Raw genomic sequence first — 21,852 nt, forward strand, 5'->3', positions numbered from 1 at the left:
GAACAGTAAGTGATGAATAGTTACTTTAATACAGTAGTTGACATACTACATAGCCTTATGAACAGCAAACTTAGCTTTTCACTTGCATAGCTATGCACTTGTTCATGTTTGTATGGCTCGAGTGATTGTCAGCTTAAAACATGAAAGAATTTTTTTTTGAAGAATTGGATGACATTCAGCTGGAATCATGAGTGCTGATAATGTGGCAAAGATTGGTACTTTGATTGGCCAAGATTTTTAGTATCAATGATGTGTGTAAAGATGGATGCAACATTGAGTCAGCACCATGAATACAAATGATATATGTGGGATAGTGCTGTATAACAGTCAAGATCTCAAATGAAGAGATATGCATGAATGTCAGTACAAGTCAGCCAGGGTGATGAGTTTCATGAGAGTAGTTATATATTAATATGAAGTCTGTCAAGGGCAAACAAACTAGTCAAAAAAAAAGACGAGAATCTATTCTTCTGAAAAAAGATATGTTGTGTAGATTTCATGTTTTATGTAGATATTAGGAGTTTATCTTTTCAGTTTAAGCCCTGCTTTGAACATAACTAGGTATTTGATATTTAAACCTTTACATAATTTATTACATTTGATAGATAACTCATCTTTGAAGTAATGATAACACACACAATATAAGGATGTTTGAATAGTATAAAGAGGTAATGCTGTACAACCAATATATCTGTACCGCATAATTGTCACTTCTAGCTGATGAATATTTTCTGGATGCAATATTGATAATACCAAAAAAAAAGGTTTTGGTTTGAACTGGTGGAACTGACTGGGTCAGATCATGTATTACTACAATATAAATGCCATGTAATGTATGTTTTATAAGTATTTCCTTTATATTGCAGGAAGTGTATGCAGGACCAACAGTTCCAGACACTATTACCTACATAACATCTGGTTTAAGATGTCATCTTTATGTGATACGAGATGATGCAGGTAAAAGAAATGTAATTTTTATAAGTATATGTTTTACAGTTATAGATGGTGTCTGCCATGGCAAAAGCAAGGTCCAGAGTAGGGGTTACTGGAAGCCCTGGTTACCATCACTTTGGACTGTAAATGGTACTGTGCATAGTGTAAATGGGAAGCAGAACAGATCAAGTTCAGCAGACTTCACCATGTGGAGTTTCCCATTATTATGTTAAAGATATACTACAAGTAAAAGTAAAGGTTGTATATATATATATATATATATATATATATATATATATATATATATATATATATATATATATGTGGAAATAAAAAGAGCGTGGTTGAGAGAGCAGAAGAGGGTGTTTTGAAATGGTTTGGGCACATGGAGAGAATGAGTGAGGAAAGATTGACCAAGAGGATATATGTGTCGGAGGTGGAGGGAACGAGGAGAAGAGGGAGACCAAATTGGAGGTGGAAAGATGGAGTGAAAAAGATTTTGTGTGATCGGGGCCTGAACATGCAGGAGGGTGAAAGGAGGGCAAGGAATAGAGTGAATTGGAGCGATGTGGTATACAGGGTTTGACGTGCTGTCAGTGGATTGAATCAAGGCATGTGAAGCGTCTGGGGTAAACCATGGAAAGCTGTGTAGGTATGTATATTTGCGTGTGTGGACGTGTGTATGTACATGTGTATGGGGGGGGGGGTTGGGCCATTTCTTTCGTCTGTTTCCTTGCGCTACCTCGCAAACGCGGGAGACAGCGACAAAGTATAAAGAAAAAAAAAAAAAAAATATATATATATATATATATATTACTAAAAAAAAAAAAAAAAAAGTTTGTTGAGTATTCCTGGTAAATTATATGGGAGGGTATTGATTGAGAGGGTGAAGGCATGTACAGAGCATCAGATTGGGGAAGAGCAGTGTGGTTTCAGAAGTGGTAGAGGATGTGTGGATCAGGTGTTTGCTTTGAAGAATGTATGTGAGAAATACTTAGAAAAGCAAATGGATTTGTATGTAGCATTTATGGATCTGGAGAAGGCATATGATGGAGTTGATAGAGATGCTCTGTGGAAGGTATTAAGAATATATGGTGTGGGAGGCAAGTTGTTAGAAGAAGTGAAAAGTTTTTATCGAGGATGTAAGGCATGTGTACGTGTAGGAAGAGAGGAAAGTGATTGGTTCTCAGTGAATGTAGGTTTGCGGCAGGGGTGTGTGATGTCTCCATGGTTGTTTAATTTGTTTATGGATGGGGTTGTTAGGGAGGTGAATGCAAGAGTTTTGGAAAGAGGGGCAAAAATGAAGTCTGTTGGGGATGAGAGAGCTTGGGAAGTGAGTCAGTTGTTGTTCGCTGATGATACAGCGCTGGTGGCTGATTCATGTGAGAAACTGCAGAAGCTGGTGACTGAGTTTGGTAAAGTGTGTGAAAGAAGAAAGTTAAGAGTAAATGTAAATAAGAGCAAGGTTATTAGGTACAGTAGGGTTGAGGGTAAAGTCAATTGGGAGGTAAGTTTGAATGGAGAAAAACTGGAGGAAGTAAAGTGTTTTAGATATCTGGGAGTGGATCTGGCAGCGGATGGAACCATGGAAGCGGAAGTGAATCATAGGGTGGGGGAGGGGGCGAAAATCCTGGGAGCCTTGAAGAATGTGTGGAAGTCGAGAACATTATCTCGGAAAGCAAAAATGGGTATGTTTGAAGGAATAGTGGTTCCAACAATGTTATATGGTTGCGAGGCATGGGCTATGGATAGAGTTGTGCGCAGGAGGGTGGATGTGCTGGAAATGAGATGTTTGAGGACAATGTGTGGTGTGAGGTGGTTTGATCGAGTAAGTAATGTAAGGGTAAGAGAGATGTGTGGAAATAAAAAGAGCGTGGTTGAGAGAGCAGAAGAGGGTGTTTTGAAATGGTTTGGGCACATGGAGAGAATGAGTGAGGAAAGATTGACCAAGAGGATATATGTGTCGGAGGTGGAGGGAACGAGGAGAAGTGGGAGACCAAATTGGAGGTGGAAAGATGGAGTGAAAAAGATTTTGAGTGATCGGGGCCTGAACATGCAGGAGGGTGAAAGGCAGGCAAGGAATAGAGTGAATTGGATCGATGTGGTATACCGGGGTTGACGTGCTGTCAGTGGATTGAATCAGGGCATGTGAAGCGTCTGGGGTAAACCATGGAAAGCTGTGTGGGGCCTGGATGTGGAAAGGGAGCTGTGGTTTCGGGCATTATTGCATGACAGCTAGAGTCTGAGTGTGAACGAATGAGGCCTTTGTTGTCTTTTCCTAGCGCTACCCCGCACACATGAGGGGGGAGGGGGATGGTATTCCATGTGTGGCGAGGTGGCGATGGGAATGAATAAAGGCAGACAGTGTGAATTGTGTGCATGGGTATATATGTATGTGTGTGTGTGTGTATATATATGTGTACATTGAGATGTATAGGTATGTATATTTGCGTGTGTGGACGTGTATGTATATACATGTGTATGGGGGTGGGTTGGGCCATTTCTTTCGTCTGTTTCCTTGCGCTACCTCGCAAATGCGGGAGACAGCGACAAAGGAAAATAATATAAATAATATATATATATATATATATATATATATATATATATATATATATATATATATATCAGATCAGATTGGGGAAGAACAGTGTGGCTTCAGAAGTGGTAGAGGATGTGTGGATCAGGTGTTTGCTTTGAAGATTGTATGTGAGAAATACTAAGAAAAGCAAATGGATTTGTATGTATCATTGATGGATCTGGAGAAGGCATATGATAGAGTTGATAGAAATGCTCTGTGGAAGGTATTAAGAATATATGGTGTGGGAGGCAAGTTGTTAGAAGTGAAAAGTTTTTATCGAGGATGTAAGGCATGTGTACGTGTAGGAAGAGAGGAAAGTGATTGGTTCTCAGTGAATGTAGGTTTGCGGCAGGGGTGTGTGATGTCTCCATGGTTGTTTAATTTGTTTATGGATGGGGTTGTTAGGGAGGTGAATGCAAGAGTTTTGGAAAGAGGGGCAAAAATGAAGTCTGTTATGGATGAGAGAGCTTGGGAAGTGAGTCAGTTGTTGTTCGCTGATGATACAGCGCTGGTGGCTGATTCATGTGAGAAACTGCAGAAGCTGGTGACTGAATTTGGTAAACTGTGCGGAAGAAGAAAGTTGAGTAAATGTGAATAAGAGCAAGGTTATTAGGTACAGTAGGGATCAAGTCAATTAGGAGGTAAGTTTGAATGGAGAAAAACTGGAGGAAGTAAAGTGTTTTAGATATATGGGAATGGATTTGGCAGCGGATGGAACCATGGAAGCGTAAGTGAATCATAGGGTGGGGGAGGGGGCGAAAATTCTGGGAGCCTTGAAGAATGTGTGGAAGTCGAGAACATTATCTTGGAAAGCAAAAATGGGTATGTTTGAAGGAATAGTGGTTCCAACAATGTTGTATGGTTGCGAGGCATGGGCTATGGATAGAGTTGTGCGCAAGAGGGTGGATGTGCAGGAAATGAGATGTTTGAGGACAATATGTGGTGTGAGGTGGTTTGATCGAGTAAGTAATGTAAGGGTAAGAGAGATGTTTGGTAATAAAAAGAGTGTGGTTGAGAGAGCAGAAGAGGATGTTTTGAAATGGTTTGGTCACATGGAGAGAATGAGTGAGGAAAGATTGACCTAGAGGATATACGTGTCTGAGGTGGAGGGAACGAGAAGAAGTGGGAGACCTAATTGGAGGTGTAAAGATGGAGTGAAAAAGATTTTGAGTGATCGGGGCCTGAACATGCAGGAGGGTGAAAGGCATGCAAGGAATAGAGTAAATTGGAATGATGTGGTATACCGGGGTTGACGTGCTGTCAGTGGATTGAATCAGGGCATGTGAAGCGTCTGGGGTAAACCATGGAAAGCTGTGTAGGTATGTATATTTGCGTGTGTGGACGTATGTATATACATGTTTATAGGGGTGGGTTGAGCCATTTCTTTCGTCTGTTTCCTTGCGCTACCTCGCAAACGCGGGAGACAGTGACAAAGCAAAAATACTTGATGTTTGTTTCCCACGTTAATAAGGTAATATCAGGAACAGATGAAGAAGGTAATATCAGGAACAGATGAAGACAGGCTGAATCCATTCACCTCCGTTCTCTAGCTATCTTTTGTAATGGCCCAGAACCACAGCTCTCTATCCACAACCAGGCCCCACAGACCTTTCTACAGTTTACCCTGGATGCTTCACATGCCTTGGTTCAGGCCATTGACCCCTGTATACCACATCGTTCCAGTTTACATTTTCCCTTGCATGCCTTTCTTTCTCCTGCATGTTTGGAAACAGAGTGAAAGTATAGATTTTTTAAAACCATATAGAATGAAAGAAGAAAGTGTACTACATTGTGCATTGGATATGTGGTGAGAAAGACTGGAAGAAGTGAGAGAATTTAAGTATTTTGGAGCTCGTCTTGAATAAGTTTGGTGATATGGAAGGATATATAAGGGAGAGCAGTACAGGATAGAAGAGTTATTGCGTCCCTTAATAGAATAATGAAGGTAGAGGTGTAAGTATGGAAGTGAAGAAAGGATAAAGGGACATCATATTCCTGCCAACACTACCCTATGCCACCAAAATATGGACATGAAATAAGTCACAGAGGTCAAGAATCCAGGCTGTGGAAATGAGCTATTTGAGTAGCATTTAGCGTGACTAGATGGAGCGAAGAAAGAAATTAAGGGGAGTATGAAAGATGTGGTATGGCAGGGAATGATTTGTGAATTGGTAGAATGATTTTATTTTTTTTGCTTTGTCACTGTCTCCCGCGTTAGCGAGGTAGCACAAGCAAACAGACAAAAGAATGGCCCAACCCACCCACATACACATGTATATACATCCATGTCCACACTCAGCACATATACATACCTATACATCTCAATGTATACATATATATATATATATATATATATATATATATATATACACACATACATATATACCCATGTACATAATTCATACTGTCTGCCTTTATTCATTCCCATCGCCACCCCGCCACACATGGAATAACAACACCCTCCCCCCTCATGTGTGCGAGGTAGCGCTAGGAAAAGACAACAAAGGCCCCATTCGTTCACACTCAGTCTCTAGCTGTCATGTAATAATGCACCGACACCACAGCTCCCTTTCCACATCCAGGCCCTACAGAACTTTCCATGGTTTACCCCAGATGCTTCACATGCCCTGGTTCAATCCATTGACAGCACGTTGATCCCGGTATACCACAGCGTTCAAATTCACTCTATTCCTCGCCTGCCCTTCACCCTCCTGCATGTTCATGCCCCGATCACTCAAAATCTTTTTCACTCCATCTTTCCACCTCCAATTTGGTCTCCCACTTCTCCTCGTTCCCTCCCCCTCTGACACATATATCCTCTTGGTCAATCTTTCCTCATTCATTCTCTCCATGTAACCAAACCATTTCAAAACACCCTCTTCTGCTCTCTCAACCACACTCTTTTTATTACCACACATCTCTCTTACCCTTACATTACTTACTCGATCAAACCACCTCACACCACATATTGTCCTCAAACATCTCATTTCCAGCACATCCACCCTCCTGCGCACAACTCTATCCATAGCCCACGCCTCGCAACCATACAACATTGTTGGAACCACTATTCCTTCAAACATACCCATTTTTGCTTTCCGAGATAATGTTCTCGACTTACACGCATTCTTCAAGGCTCCCAGAATTTTCGCCACCTCGCCACCCTATGATTCACTTCCGCTTCCATGGTTCCATCCGCTGTCAAATCCACTCCCAGATATCTAAAACACTTCACTTCCTCCAGTTTTTCTCCATTCAAACTTACCTCCCAATTGACTTTACCCTCAACCCTACTGTACCTAATAACCTTGCTCTTATTCACATTTACTCTCAACTTTCTTCTTTCGCACAGTTTACCAAACTCAGTCACCAGCTTCTACAGTTTCTCACATGAATTAGCCACCAGCGCTGTATCATCAGCGAACAACAACTGACTCACTTCCCAAGCTCTCTCATCCACAACAGAGTGCATACTTGCCCCTCTTTCCAAAACTCTTGCATTCACCTCCCTAACAACCCCATCCAAAAACAAATTAAACAACCATGGAGACATCACACACCCCTGCCGCAAACCAACATTTTACTGAGAACCAATCACTTTCCTCTCTTCCTACATGTACACATGCCTTACATCCTCGATAAAACTTTTCACTGCTTCTAACAACTTGCCTCCCACACCATATATTCTTAATACCTTCCACAGAGCATCTCTGTCAACTCTATCATATGCCTTCTCCAGATCCATAAATGCTACATACAAATCCATTTGCTTTTCTAAGTATTTCTCACATACATTCTTCAAAGGAAACACTTGATCCACACATCCTCTACCACTTCTGAAACCACACTGCTCTTCCTCAATCTGATGCTCTGTACATGCCTTCATCCTCTCAATAAATACCCTCCCATATAATTTCCCAGGAATATTCAACAAACTTATAACTTTGTAATTTGAGCACTCACCTTTGTCGCCTTTGCCTTTGTACAATGGAACTATGCAAGCATTCCGCCAATCCTCAGGCACCTCACCATGAATCATACATACATTAAATAACCTTACCAACCAGTCAACAATACAGTCACCCCCTTTTTTAATAAATTCCACTGCAATACCATCCAAACCCGCTGCCTTGCTGGTAGAATGAATGAAGTGTAATACTTTGAGGTGGTTTGGGCATGTGGAAAGACTGCAAGACTGGGAGTTTACAAGGAGAGTGTATGATAGTACAATTAAAGGGGTCAGTATGAGAGGAAGACCACCTATGAGATGGGGAAATATAGTGGAGGAATACTGGAGGGAGAGAAATGGTGGAAGAATGCATGGGATGTAGTATGCGAGGGGGATCCTTTTGCTGTAGCCACCCCTTGATGAGAGTTCCTGGATGGAAAGGGTGTCAGAGATATAAATAGATAACTTAGAGTTCTAGCCTAAAAACTTACCAAGTCTGTCTTACTCCTGATGTGAAAAAATGGCACAGTACAGTAACCCCCAATTTAATGGATTAAGGGGATGACGGGGTGCGTTTATGCCGAAAGTCATTTAAATCAAATGTAACCTAGTTGAAGAAGAAAAGTTTTTAGTGAGAGAAGAAAAGAGAGGCATTTGGGTGGTACTTGCAAGGAAGGTGAACAAATGATTAGGAGAAGTATAAGAGAAAGCAGCAGGAGATCATGAAGGTGCAGGGGTTATAAAGGAGGGCAAATGAGAGTTGGGGTGAGTTTCATGTAATAAGGAGAATATAAATATATTTTAGGAGGTAAATGATTTTTAGAATTATTATTGATGCACTGTATTAATTGTCCAGTCTGTTAAATCCGAAATCTGTTATATTGGAGCATGTTACTTTGAGGGTTTACTGTAGTTCCTTTTTGTTCCCTTAAAGGAGGCAACTCGCATTATTCAGTGATGGTAAACTACCACAGCATGGCCAAGGTGAGATCAGTGGTTAAGAAGATAGCATAGTATATCAGTTTGTTATGATGATTGATTGAAAGAGTTATTCAGTACCAGAGAGTGACATAGGATGAGCAAGCCTAATTTTGAACATAGTAATAGTGTTGCTTTGAAGAACTTGTTCTAGGAGATTATTCCACCTGTTAATAATGTTGCTGGTAAAGAATTATTTTGTGTAATCTAAACTAACTTTTGACCTCTAAGTTTACGTCCAAACCTCTTGTTGGAAGAGCTGGCATGACTGTGGAGAAATTTTCAATATCGACTTTGTTGAATCCCTTAGATATTCCAAAACATTCTATTAACTTGCCTTAATGCTGCCTCTTGCATAAAGAGAACAAATTCCATTCTTGCAATATGTCCATATGTGGTTTGTTACTTGCAATATGTTCTTATGTGGTTTGTTACTTAATGAAGGGATGAATTTAGTTGGTCTTCGCTGGACTTCTTTTAGTTTAAGAATATTGCTACTTAGGTGGAGAGCCTAGAACTGTACTGTATATTCGAGGTGGGGTCTAAGAGAGTACTTTGAAGGGGTCTAAGAGTGAGTACTTTGAAGGACTGTTGAATGTGTTTGATGATCGAGTGGCAGATGTTTGGTGTTTGAGTTGGGGAGGTATTTGAGGTGAGAGAGTCATGGCAAATTGTATGGTGAAAAGAGTGCTGGTGGTGAAAACCTTGCAAAAGATGAAATATGGCAAGGTGGCTGAAGTGGATGTGATTGCAATTTAATTTTGTAAGAAAAGGGATAACTGTGCTCTTGACTGTGTAATCATAATTTTAAGGGTATATATGGATGAGGGTGAGGTGCCTGAGAATTCTTGGAATGCTTATATTGTACTGTTGTATGAATTCAAAGGGGACAAAGATAAGTGTTTGAATTATTTTCACTCTCTCCATACTCCTTAACCCAACCCCAGTCATTACTATCATCGGCTTTACTGACCAACCCTCCTCATTACTCTCATCCACTGTATAGTACTTGGAAGTGTCTGCTTGTCGGTGTAGCTTGGTTTCTCATGTTTTGTTTTCGTAATGTGTACCTGAAAATCTAACAGTTGTTTCATTCATGTAAAGTACACTGGTGGCTGGACTGCAGATTGTTTTCTGTTTTAGATGACTGGTGGCGGGACTGCAGATTGTTTTCTGTTTTAGATGTAAAGGCAAGAACGGTGTGAGTCAGCCTCACATGTCACGGCACCTTCTTACTGACTGTGTCTCCTGCTATCAAGGTCATCTTTACCCTCAACCTAGTTACACAGTTCATTGATTTGACTGTGAGTGGTGGAAGCATCCTGGGTCAGTGCTAGTGGTGGAAGTGTCCTGGGTCAGTACTAGTGGAAGTGTCCTGTGTCTGTGCTAGTGGTGGAAGTGTCCTGGGTCAGTACTAGTGGTGGAAGTGTCCTGTGTCAGTGCTAGTGGTGGAAGTGTCTTGTGTCACTACTAGTGTTGGAAGTGTCCTGGGTCAGTACTAGTGGTGGAAGTGTCCTGGGTCAGTACTAGTGGTGGAAGTGTCCTGGGTCAGTACTAGTGGTGGAAGTGTCCTGTGTCAGTGCTAGTGGTGGAAGTGTCTTGTGTCAGTACTAATGATGGAAGTGTCCTGGGTCAGTACTAGAGGTGGAAGTGTCCTGGGTTAGTACTAGTGATGGTAGTGTCCTGGGTCAATACAAGAGGCAGAAGTGTCCTGGGTTAGTGCCAGTGGTGGAAGTGTACTGGGTCAGTACTGGTTGGTCCCTGGAGGAAGTGTAGTGGGTCAGTACTGGTCGGTCCTGGAGGAAGTGTACTGGGTCAATACTGGTCGGTAACTGGAGGAATTGTACTGGGTCAGTACTGGTCTGTGCCTGGAGGAAGTGTACTGGGTCAGTAATGGTCGGTACCTGGAGGAAGTGTACTAGGTCAATAGTTGTCGGTCCCTTGAGGAAGTGTCCTGGTTCAGTATTGGTTGGTAACTGGAGGAAGTGTACTGGGTCATTACTTGTCGGTAACTGGAGGAAGTGTACTGGGTCAGTATTGGTCGGTAACTGGAGGAAGTGTACTGGGTCATTACTTGTTGGTAACTGGAGGAAGTGTACTGGGTCAGCACTGGTCGGTAACTGGCTATTCCCCCGGTTGGTAACTGGAGGAAGTGTACTGGGTCAGCACTGGTCTGTAACTGGCTATTCCCCCGTCTGTGTACCTGAATTATGTCATCATTCACTGTCGTTAGTTTGATATAACAGAAGAATGACTTACCTTTTGTAGATCAGTAGGTCTCCCTAACAAGGGAAACGACGATCAAGTATATATATATATATATATATATTTTTTTTTTTTTTTTTTTTTTTTTTTTTATACTTTGTCGCTGTCTCCCGCGTTTGCGAGGTAGCGCAAGGAAACAGACGAAAGAAATGGCCCAACCCCCCCCCCATACACATGTACATACACACGTCCACACACGCAAATATACATACCTACACAGCTTTCCATGGTTTACCCCAGACGCTTCACATGCCTTGCTTCAATCCACTGACAGCACGTCAACCCCTGTATACCACATGACTCCAATTCACTCTATTTCTTGCCCTCCTTTCACCCTCCTGCATGTTCAGGCCCCGATCACACAAAATCTTTTTCACTCCATCTTTCCACCTCCAATTTGGTCTCCCTCTTCTCCTCGTTCCCTCCACCTCCGACACATATATCCTCTTGGTCAATCTCTCCTCACTCATTCTCTCCATGTGCCCAAACCATTTCAAAACACCCTCTTCTGCTCTCTCAACCACGCTCTTTTTATTTCCACACATCTCTCTCACCCTTACGTTACTTACTCGATCAAACCACCTCACACCACACATTGTCCTCAAACATCTCATTTCCAGCACATCCATCCTCCTGCGCACATCTCTATCCATAGCCCACGCCTCGCAACCATACAACATTGTTGGAACCACTATTCCCTCAAACATACCCATTTTTGCTTTCCGAGATAATGTTCTCGACTTCCACACATTTTTCAAGGCTCCCAAAATTTTCGCCCCCTCCCCCACCCTATGATCCACTTCCGCTTCCATGGTTCCATCCGCTGACAGATCCACTCCCAGATATCTAAAACACTTCACTTCCTCCAGTTTTTCTCCATTCAAACTCACCTCCCAATTGACTTGACCCTCACCCCTACTGTACCTAATAACCTTGCTCTTATTCACATTTACTCTCAACTTTCTTCTTCCACACACTTTACCAAATAAAAAGAGCGTGGTTGAGAGAGCAGAAGAGGGTGTTTTGAAATGGTTTGGGCACATGGAGAGAATGAGTGAGGAAAGATTGACCAAGAGGATATATGTGTCGGAGGTGGAGGGAACGAGGAGAAGAGGGAGACCAAATTGGAGGTGGAAAGATGGAGTGAAAAGGATTTTGTGTGATCGGGGCCTGAACATGCAGGAGGGTGAAAGGAGGGCAAGGAATAGAGTGAATTGGAGCAATGTGGTATACAGGGGTTAACGTGCTGTCAGTGGATTGAATCAAGGCATGTGAAGCGTCCGGGGTAAACCATGGAAAGCTGTGTAGGTATGTATATTTGCGTGTGTGGACGTGTGTATGTACATGTGTATGGGGGGTTGGGCCATTTCTTTCGTCTGTTTCCTTGCGCTACCTCGCAAACGCGGGAGACAGCGACAAAGTATAAAAAAAAAAAAAAAAAAAAAAAAAATATATATATATATATATATATATATATATATATAAGTGTTACTGTACAAAAAATGTGGAATATAAAGTTGGTGAGAGATCAACTGGTGATGTTGACGTATGTAAACCGTCATTACTATGTTAACTGCCTGCAAGCGTAATATTTTTTCTTTTTATCTTCATTTTTGCTACACACCTTCCAAAGGACGTCCCATTTTTTTTCTCAATTGAAGTGGATTGTAATGAAGTAGGAGTAGTTGTGTAATATTAACCGGTTGGCTAAGCCAGGTCAACCTTCAGTACAGGGAACTGGGTGACTGATACTACCATTCAGTCCGCTCTCAAGTGAACTTTGGAAGGTGATTTAAAAACTGGCTGACCACCAGGTCAGCTAACACAACTTCCTATATTGTAGCATCGCCAGGTCTGCCGGACTTTCTCTCTCGCACTGGGCGAGAGAGATTATGTGGATAGGAAAGTGTCTTACGACTTGAGTAGATAGGAGAGTGTCTTACACCTGGGGTAGATGGGACAGTGTCGTACACCTGGGGTAGATGGGACGGTGTCTTACACCTGGGGTAGATGGGACAGTGTCTTGCACCTGAGGTAGATAGGAGAGCGTCTTACACCTGGAGTAGATGGGAGAGTGTCTTACACCTGGGGTAGATGGGAGAGCGTCGTACACCTGGAGTAGATAGGAGGGTGTCTTGCACCTGGGGTAAATCGGAGAGCGTCGTACACCTGGAGTAGATAGGAAAGTGTCTTGCACCTGGGGTAGATGGAAGAGCGTCGTACACCTGGGGTAGATGGGACAGTGTCTTACACCTGGGGTAGATGAGACAGTGTTGTACACTTGGGGTAGATGGGACTGTCGTACACCTGGGTTAGATGAGACAGTGTCTTACATCTGGGGTGGATGGGAGTGTCTTACACCTGGGGTAGATGGGACAGTGTCATACACCTGGGGTAGCTGAGAGAGTGTCTTACACTTGGGGTAGATAGGAGAGTAGATGGGAGAGTGTTTTACACCTGGGGTAGATGGGAGAGTGTCGTACACATGGAGTAGATGGGAGAGTGTCTTACACTATGGGTAAATGGGAGAGTGACTTACACCTGGGGCAGATGGGAGAGTGTCTTATACTTTGGGTAAATAGCAGAGTGTCGTAAACCTAGGGTAGCTGGGAGAGTGTCTTACACTTGGGATAGATGGGAGAGTGTCTTACACTTTGGGTAAATAGGAGAGTGTCTTACACCTGGGGTAGATGGGTGAATGTCGTACACATGGAGTAGATGGGAGAGCGTCTTACACTTTGGGTAAATGGGAGAGTGTCGTACACCTGGGGTAGATGGGTGAATGTCGTACACATGGAGTAGATGGGAGAGCGTCTTACACTTTGGGTAATTGGGAGAGTGTCGTACACCTGGGGTAGATGGGAGAGTGCCGTACACCTGGGGTAGATGGGAGAGTGTCTTACGCCCGAGGTAGATGGGAGAGTGTCTTGCACTTTGGGTAAATGGGAAAGTGTTTTACTCCTAGGGTAGATGGGAGAGTGACTTACACCTAGGGTAGATGGGAGAGTCTTACACCTGGGGTAGATGGGAGAGTGTCTTACGCCTGGGGTAGATGGGAAAGTGTCTTACACTTTGGGTAAATGGGAGTGTTTTACTTCTGGGGTAGGTGGGCGAGTGACTTACACCTAGTGTAGATGGGAGAGTGTGTTACATTCGTGGTCGTCTGTGTTACATTTGGAATTCTGTTTATATAGATGGGGGTGTGTTACGTATGGGGTCCTGTTTGTTTACACTAATCGTATAATACAATGTCTTGAAACATTTCGAGTGTTTGTATTCATTGTTTCCTTGCATAGTTTGTTCCATTCATTGTTTCCTCGTACAGTGTGTTCCATTCCCTGTTTTATCTTTCAGTTTGTCCCATTTTATTTGTTCCAGTTTTCACTCGCCTTTCTTATTCTGGAAGAAACTTTTGTTCTTTTGATACATTGGAGGCTCCAGTCACGGACAGAAATCCACATCAAGGCCGTGCCTTAATTGAAATATATAGAGAGATGAATGAAAGGGTAAAATAAGAAACTATGGATAGTATTTACGACTTTTGGAGAGAAATGGAAAACCTGTCTTTCAAGATGTGCTAGGTCATAGTTGTTGGGAAAGACGTGAAACGGTAGAGTGTTCCAAAGCTTCGAGGTATAAGGAAAGAAGCAGTTATGAAAAAGACTCACACTTGAGTGCACACGTTTATGTAATCATGTGACGCAGCAGCTGGCCGAGTATCGTGTGGTCCAGCTAGTGACGAGGGGCACGCGAGCAGCCTGCTCTCGGGAGCAAAAACCAAATAATACCTATAGTAGAGGAAAAGTGAATCAACATTGCAGCGTAGGGCAAGTTTGGAAGTTAGCTTGGGACACTTTATATGTCGGACCGCTTTCGACTCTGTCAAGTAAGGATGCAGAACTAGAGCAAATGTTCGGAAGAAAAGAAATTTCTACATCTAAACAGGACTCCCAGTTTCTTAGAGGTAAACATTAGTTATTTCCGTAATGTGGGTTTTCCAAGATAGAGTGGATGTTACTGTAATACCAGGTACGTTCACTGAGTCAAGAGGTGGAACTACAGAACCGTCAAAGGAGAGGAAGATTAGTTTTCGAGAGAGAGAGAGAGAGAGAGAGAGAGAGAGAGAGAGAGAGAGAGAGAGAGAGAGAGAGAGAGAGAGAGAGAGAGAGAGAGAGATTTAGAAACGGGCCTTGGAGCCATTACACTTAACGTTTACATTTTATTACATTAGTTTGTTATTACATGGTACACCGTAGTTGATGTTTTGCTTCGTGATAAATGTGTATTCCACGTTGAGTGTCAAACAGTATTTGTAACTGGGAAGTTATCATGTTTGACAGCAGAGTTTATTGGCTCGACCGTTACTTCCACCGGCCACCTCTCCTTATCCTTGCCTTCATTGGCAAACTAGGTCAATGTATGCAATGGTTCCAGCTGTAGAAAAGCCAGACGAGAATTGTTTAACGTTTACACTCCACCTGAACATGGACGTGTGTGCTTGGTGGAAATTAGAGGTACGAATGATAGAGGCAAATGAAACTGACCAAACTATATATGGCTACCCAGCCTATTTAGGCAAGCCCCTACCCCTGGTGCCGTAGGAATACACCGCCACCTGCGCAGAAAATGCGTGTTACACACAAGCTTCACCAATTTAGTCTAGCATTCCCAGTTGCAGTCCCGAAAAGGGTAGCAGGCTCTCAACCAGCTCAGCTGTTCATCCGTCAGATTGGTGCTGGTCAGTGAATACTTACTTGTAATCCAGGGTTTATATGTCTTTACACTAGGCTTGAGGTATGACCCAACGCGAGTGTAAAACTCTTCTTTCGTAAACACACACACACACACACACACACACACATCTTACATTTCTGCGAGAGTGAGCTTTGTCGTGTAGTAAAGGGAAGGGTGGTTAGATTATTTGTATCTGGACTACCAGAAAGCATTTGACACGACCACATGGGGGAATGATTGATAAAGTGGATCACCAGGCCGGAATAATGAACAAATTCATCGATGGAGGGGAACATAATGACGCTTGTCAGAGGAGACCGCTAAATTGGTCGAGATGAGCGGAATGCCACAGGGATCTGTTTGGGGATCACTAGATTTCATGTATTACGTAAATGATGTACATGAAGGTAAAAAGGGACTCTTACCTGAATATGTTTACAGGGGACGAAATGGTTAATATTATGGAAGTGAAAAGCCAGGATGATTGCATCAGTTTACAGGGGGACCCAAACAGCCTCCTAAATTGATTTGAGGAATAAAGTTGGTGGATAAGATTCAATTAGGCAGATATAATGAGGATGGGACAAAGTGAAAGAAGCCTTCAATATGATTATTATCTAGTAAGAAATAATCTTTGAGATTCTAAGTGTTTCAAGGAATGGGGAGTGGACATCAACCCTAACCTGTTAAACAATGTCATCTGGCAGATATTAGAATTGCTTTCAGGTATATGTGTAAGGAATTATTCAGCAAGCTGTTCATATCCTATATAAGGCAAAAACTAGAGTAAGGACTCCCATGGGGTATCGGTTAGCGTTCCTGACCGTGACACATTCATTGGCTGCCCAGGGTCGAGTGCTAAGGTTCTGAGTCCTGGTTACGGCAGTCTGTCTACAGTCAACCCAGCTGTTCATGCACCACTAGGGGATTGGTCGATAATGGGATGGCCTTGATTAGGGCCTCGGCTGCCCTTGCCATCTCAGCTAACATAGAAAAAAAAAAAATGTCCGCGGCTAAGAAACACAAAAAGCTTATGAAGAAGGTTCTGAGGTTAACAGAGATGGTAATAGGATTTTGAGAACTAACTTACAGGGAAACTCTGAAAGCTTTAGATTTGCTTGACCAGACTGACATTGTTACTGTGTGTGAACCTAGATTGGCACTGTGTGAAGCCTGGCTAGACTGACACTGTCTGAAGCCTGACTAGACTGACACTGTTACTGTATGTGAAGCCTGGCTAGACTGGCACTGTGTATGAAGCCTGGCTAGACTGGCACTGTGCGTGAAGCCTGGCCAGACTAACACTGTTACAGTGTGTGAAGCCTGGCTAGACTGCCACTTACTGTGTGTGGAGCCTAGCTAGACTGACACTGTTACTGTATGTGAAGCCTGGCCAGACTGACACTGTTAGTGTGTGTGAAGCCTGGCCAGACTGACACTTACTGTGTGTGAAGCCTGGTCAGACTGACACTGTTATTGTGTGTGAAGCCTTGTCAGACTGACACTGTTACTGTGTGAAGCCTGGTCAGACTTACACTGTTACTGTGTGTGAAGCCTGGCCAAACTGACACTTACTGTGTGTGAAGCCTGGCCAGACTGACACTGTTACTGTGTGAAGCCTGGTCAGACTGACACTGTTACTGTGTGTGAAGCCTGGCCAGACTGACTCTGTTACTGTGTGTGAAGCTTGGTCAGACTGACACTTACTGTATGTGAAGCCTGGTCAGACTGACACTGTTACTGTGTGTGAGGCCTGGTTAGACTGACACTGTTACTGTGTGTGAAGCGTAGCCAGACTGACACTGTTACTGTGTGTGAAGGCTGGCCAGACTGACACTGTTACTGTGTGTGAAGCCTGGCCAGACTGACAGTTACTGTGTGTGAAGCCTGGTCAGACTGACACTGTTACTGTGTGTGAAGCCTGGTCAGACTGACACTGTTACTGTGTGTGAAGCCTGGTCAGACTGACACTGTTACTGTGTGTGAAGCCTGGCCAGACTGACACTGTTACTGTGTGTGAAGCCTGGTCAGACTGACACTGTTACTGTGTGTGAAGCCTGGTCAGACTGACACTGTTACTGTGTGTGAAGCCTGGTCAGACTGACACTTACTGTGTGTGAAGCCTGGCCAGACTGACACTGTTACTGTGTGTGAAGCCTGGCCAGACTGACACTGTTACTGTGTGTGAAGCCTGGTCAGACTGACACTGTTACTGTGTGTTAAGCCTGGCCAGACTGACACTTACTGTGTGTGAAGCCTGGCCAGACTGACACTGTTACTGTGTGAAGCCTGGTCAGACTGACACTGTTACTGTGTGTGAAGCCTGGCCAGACTGACTCTGTTACTGTGTGTGAAGCTTGGTCAGACTGACACTTACTGTATGTGAAGCCTGGCTAGACTGACACTGTTACTGTGTGAAGCCTGGTTAGATTGACACTGTTACTGTGTGTGAAGCGTGGCCAGACTGACACTGTTACTGTGTGTGAAGCCTGGCCAGACTGACACTGTTACTGTGTGTGAAGCCTGGCCAGACTGACAGTTACTGTGTGTGAAGCCTGGTCAGACTGACACTGTCACTGTGTGAAGCCTGGTCAGACTGACACTGTTACTGTGTGTGAAGCCTGGCCAGACTGACACTGTTACTGTGTGTGAAGCCTGGTCAGACTGACACTGTTACTGTGTGTGAAGCCTGGTTAGACTGACACTGTTACTGTGTGTGAAGCCTGGTATGACTGACACTGTTACTGTGTGACGCCTGGTCAGACTGACACTTACTGTGTGTGAAGCCTGGCCAGACTGACACTGTTACTGTGTGTGAAGCGTGGTCAGACTGACACTGTTACTGTGTGTGAAGCCTGGTTAGACTGACACTGTTACTGTGTGTGAAGCCTGGCCAGACTGACACTGTTTCTGTGTGTGAAGCCTGGTCTGACTGACACTGTTACTGTGTGTGAAGCCTGGCCAGACTGACACTGTTACTGTGTGTGAAGCCTGGCCAGACTGACACTGTTACTGTGTGTGAAGCCTGGCCATACTGACACTGTTACTGTGTGTGAAGCCTGGCCAGGGTGGCACTATTCTCACTGTAATACAGACTGTTATTGTGTCATCAGGGGTTTGGTCGTACCAGGCACATCTGTAACCTTTTACACTTATCCGTCCAGTTGTTAACTGTATTAATCATTTATTGAGGGTGCGACGTTTCCTGTATTGCTGCACACGGTTCCTGGGATCTAAACTTCACCTAACTCTAGATGTTACTGAGTCCATCTATACAATAGTAGAAAGCATATATTATGTTGACTGAAGAACACTTGATAAATGTAACTTTGAGAAGTCATCTATTGTGTACTTACCGTCAAATGTTTCCAGAGGCCAGCACCACAGCACTGCCGTCTGACATTGCCACTAGTACCCCGGGAAACTGCGGCCGGTTGGGTTGCATTGTCCATTATTATTTAGTCTGTGGTACATTGTTAAGTTTTGTATTGTTTACTTTGTGGTACATTGTTAAGTTTTGTATTGTTTACTTTGTGGTACATTGTTAAGTTTTGTATTGTTTACTTTGTGGTACTTTAAGTTTCGTTTTGTTGTGCAGATAACTTGGTCATCATGATCTGTGTGTCCCACGGATAACTATGGTACCTTCTCGACCAAGCTTGTATCTTTCCTGAACATTAAGATATTTCAGTACAGTCATAGTTTGCTTTGACGCATTGGTGAAAATAGTTAGAAAAAAATACTAAAATAACGTTTCAAGATTTGATATTTAGACATTGGAGATATTGATGTACAGAGACGGGTGGGAGACTGTGTGGGAGAGCGTTAGTGAGTGAGGAGTGGCAGAGAGGTCGTGTTGACCTGAGTGGTCGGTCAGTAGGGCAGCAGCAGCACATGTATTATGTCAGTGGGCAGGTGAAGGGTGTGGTTGCAAGCAACATATAAAGCTCTTGCTCACCTGCTATAACCCACACTCCTCCTGACAGCCTCACCCTTCTCCAACCTCACACATCATTATGAAGGTTTGCAAGATGATGTGTCTCCTGCATCATCAATAGCATGGCTGACCCACGCTAACAGTAGCTGAGGTGGTGTGGCTTACCCACGCTAACAGTACTTGGGGTGGTGAGAAAGTGTGTTTGTCACCATCACCAGTGTATGGTATAGTGAGGAAGTGTAGGGGGTCTCACCATCACCAGTGTATGGTATAGTGAGGAAGTGTAGGGGTCTCACCATCATCAGTGTATGGTATAGTGAGGAAGTGTAGGGGTCTCACCATCACCAGTGTATGGTATAGTGAGGATGTGTATTGTTCTCACCATCACCAGTGTATGGTATAGTGAGGAAGTGTAGGGTTCTCACCATCACCAGTTATGGTATATTGAGAAAGTGTATGGTTCACCATCACCAGTGTATGGTATAGTGAGGAAGTTATGGTTCTCGCCATTACCTGTGTATGGTATATTGGGGAAGTATAGGGCTCTCACCATCACCTGTGCATGGTATATTGAGGAAGTGTAGGGTTTTCACCATCACCTCTGTATGGTATAGTGAGGAAGTGTAGAGTTCTCACCATCATCTGTGTACGGTATAGTGAGGAAGTGTGTGGCTCACCATCACCAGTGTATGGTATAGTGAGGAAGTGTAGGGTTCTCACCATCACCAGTGTATGGTATAGTGAGGATGTGTATTGTTCTCACCATCACCTGTGTATGGTATAGTGGGGAAGTGAAGGGTTCTCACCATCACCAGTGTATGGTATAGTGAGGAAGCGTAGTGTTCTCACCATCACCTGTGTATGGTATAGTGAGGAAGCAAAGGGTTCTCACCATCACCTGTGTATGGTGTAGAGGCGAGACAAAAACTGGTATGGCAGTGTTGTCTTACAAAGCTCCTTTGTTTTTATTGATGCTCATTTTGAAGACGTAACACCAAGCAGATGTTGGGTAAGATGTTAAGTGTAGCTCACCAGTGTTTCACCGGCAGGTATTGGTTGTGATGTTCATGATGGTCGGGGTGCTGGGTTGGCCCGTGCCCGGGGATGTGTTGCCGTACTCAGCTGACATTGACAAGGTCAGTGGTTACTACACAACCTTCCTATATTTACATATTTAACCCTTACGTAGCTTGTGCCTTGCTGTTTTCCTAGTGATGTGTTAGTAGTAAGAGTCAAAGGTTGAGGGATATGCTACCTTTACACTATTGCTAGATAAGAATCAGTAGTTGTACAAATTATGGTTAGTTAATACCTTTGGTGAAGGTGAAGGGTGGGGACTTTCTTATGATATTAAACTCATTATCACTCAGTACCTACAAATCAACCTTATTTATTTCTTATTCTTCTAGTGTGAAAAGAGCTTTTGTAGAGCAGGTAAGCTTAGCGTTTAGCACCTGATCGGTCTGCTACAATTTGGAACGTGTGTGTTCATTGTGCAAATGTTCTTGTGTTGCGTCCCGTCACCAGTACGGTATTTAAGAACTCTCTTCAGTTTGGAGGCATTATGGGAATGTCATGGGTCAGATTTTAGTGCAGTATGTGGTGAAGCAATTGATGGTCACAGGCCAGAGCTGCACCAGCCTCCAGGATCTGCCCACACCCTCCATACCTAACCTGTTGTTTGACAGCTTTCAAAAATATGCATTTTTAGAAATGTCGAGGACTTTGTACAGTGTTCAGGTCGTGCAGGTGACATATGTTCAGTATCATGTTCCTCACCATATGAATAATCATCACTCATCAACAGTTTCACTCATACATTCATTAACCCACCCCAGTGTTGCAGCCACACTATATCGTGACACTGAGCGCCAGCCAATCTCAAACGGTCACCATAGTAAGTGTGGCACATTACCAAGTCATGCACAAACCTCATGATAAGCCGAAGTAGAGAGGAACCCTGACACTGCTGGTTGGGTCAAGTGAAACTTGTAATGTTACACACATAAATAAACATACATAATGTTACATATCTGGGAGTGGATTAGGCAGCGGATGGAACCAGGGAAGCGGAAGTGAGTCACTGGGTGGGGGAGGGGGCGAAAGTTCTGGGAGCGTTGAAAAATGTGTGGAAGGCGAGAACATTATCCCAGAAAGCAAGAATGGGTATGTTTGAAGGAATAGTGGTTCCAACAATGTTATATGGTTGCAAGGCGTGGGCTATAGATAGAGTTGTGCAGAGGAGGGTGGATGTGTTAGAAATGAGATGTTTGAGGACAATGTGGTGTGAGGTGGTTTGATCGAGTAAGTAATGAAAGGGTAAGAGAGATGTATGGTAATAAAAAGAGTCTGGTTGAGAGAGCAGAAGAGGGTGTTTTGAAATGTTTTGGTCACATGGAGAGAATGAGTGAGGAAAGATTGACAAAGAGGATATATGTGTCAGAGGTGGAGGGAACGAGGAGAAATGGGAGACCAAATTGG

General features: G+C 43.4%; 1 protein-coding gene across 4 annotated transcripts in view; it reads left to right on the forward strand.

Moving 5' to 3' along the window:
- LOC139756538 (exosome complex component RRP40-like) overlaps window positions 1–21,852 on the forward strand; it is a 43,741-nt gene that overhangs the window by 14,647 nt on the left and 7,242 nt on the right. For 3 of the 4 annotated variants that reach the window (XM_071676091.1, XM_071676093.1, XM_071676094.1), the window contains 2 exons: window positions 867–957; window positions 20,421–20,507. In XM_071676091.1, coding sequence (XP_071532192.1) covers window positions 867–957; window positions 20,421–20,497 — 168 coding nt within the window. In that variant the 3' untranslated portion in view covers window positions 20,498–20,507. Of the gene's footprint in view, window positions 1–866; window positions 958–19,088; window positions 19,457–20,420; window positions 20,508–21,852 lie in introns of those variants that run through there. The other variant, XM_071676095.1, reaches the window with a different exon arrangement.

This window comes from Panulirus ornatus, chromosome 22, assembly GCF_036320965.1.
Source record: "Panulirus ornatus isolate Po-2019 chromosome 22, ASM3632096v1, whole genome shotgun sequence".
Taxonomy (NCBI): Eukaryota; Metazoa; Arthropoda; class Malacostraca; order Decapoda; family Palinuridae; genus Panulirus; species Panulirus ornatus.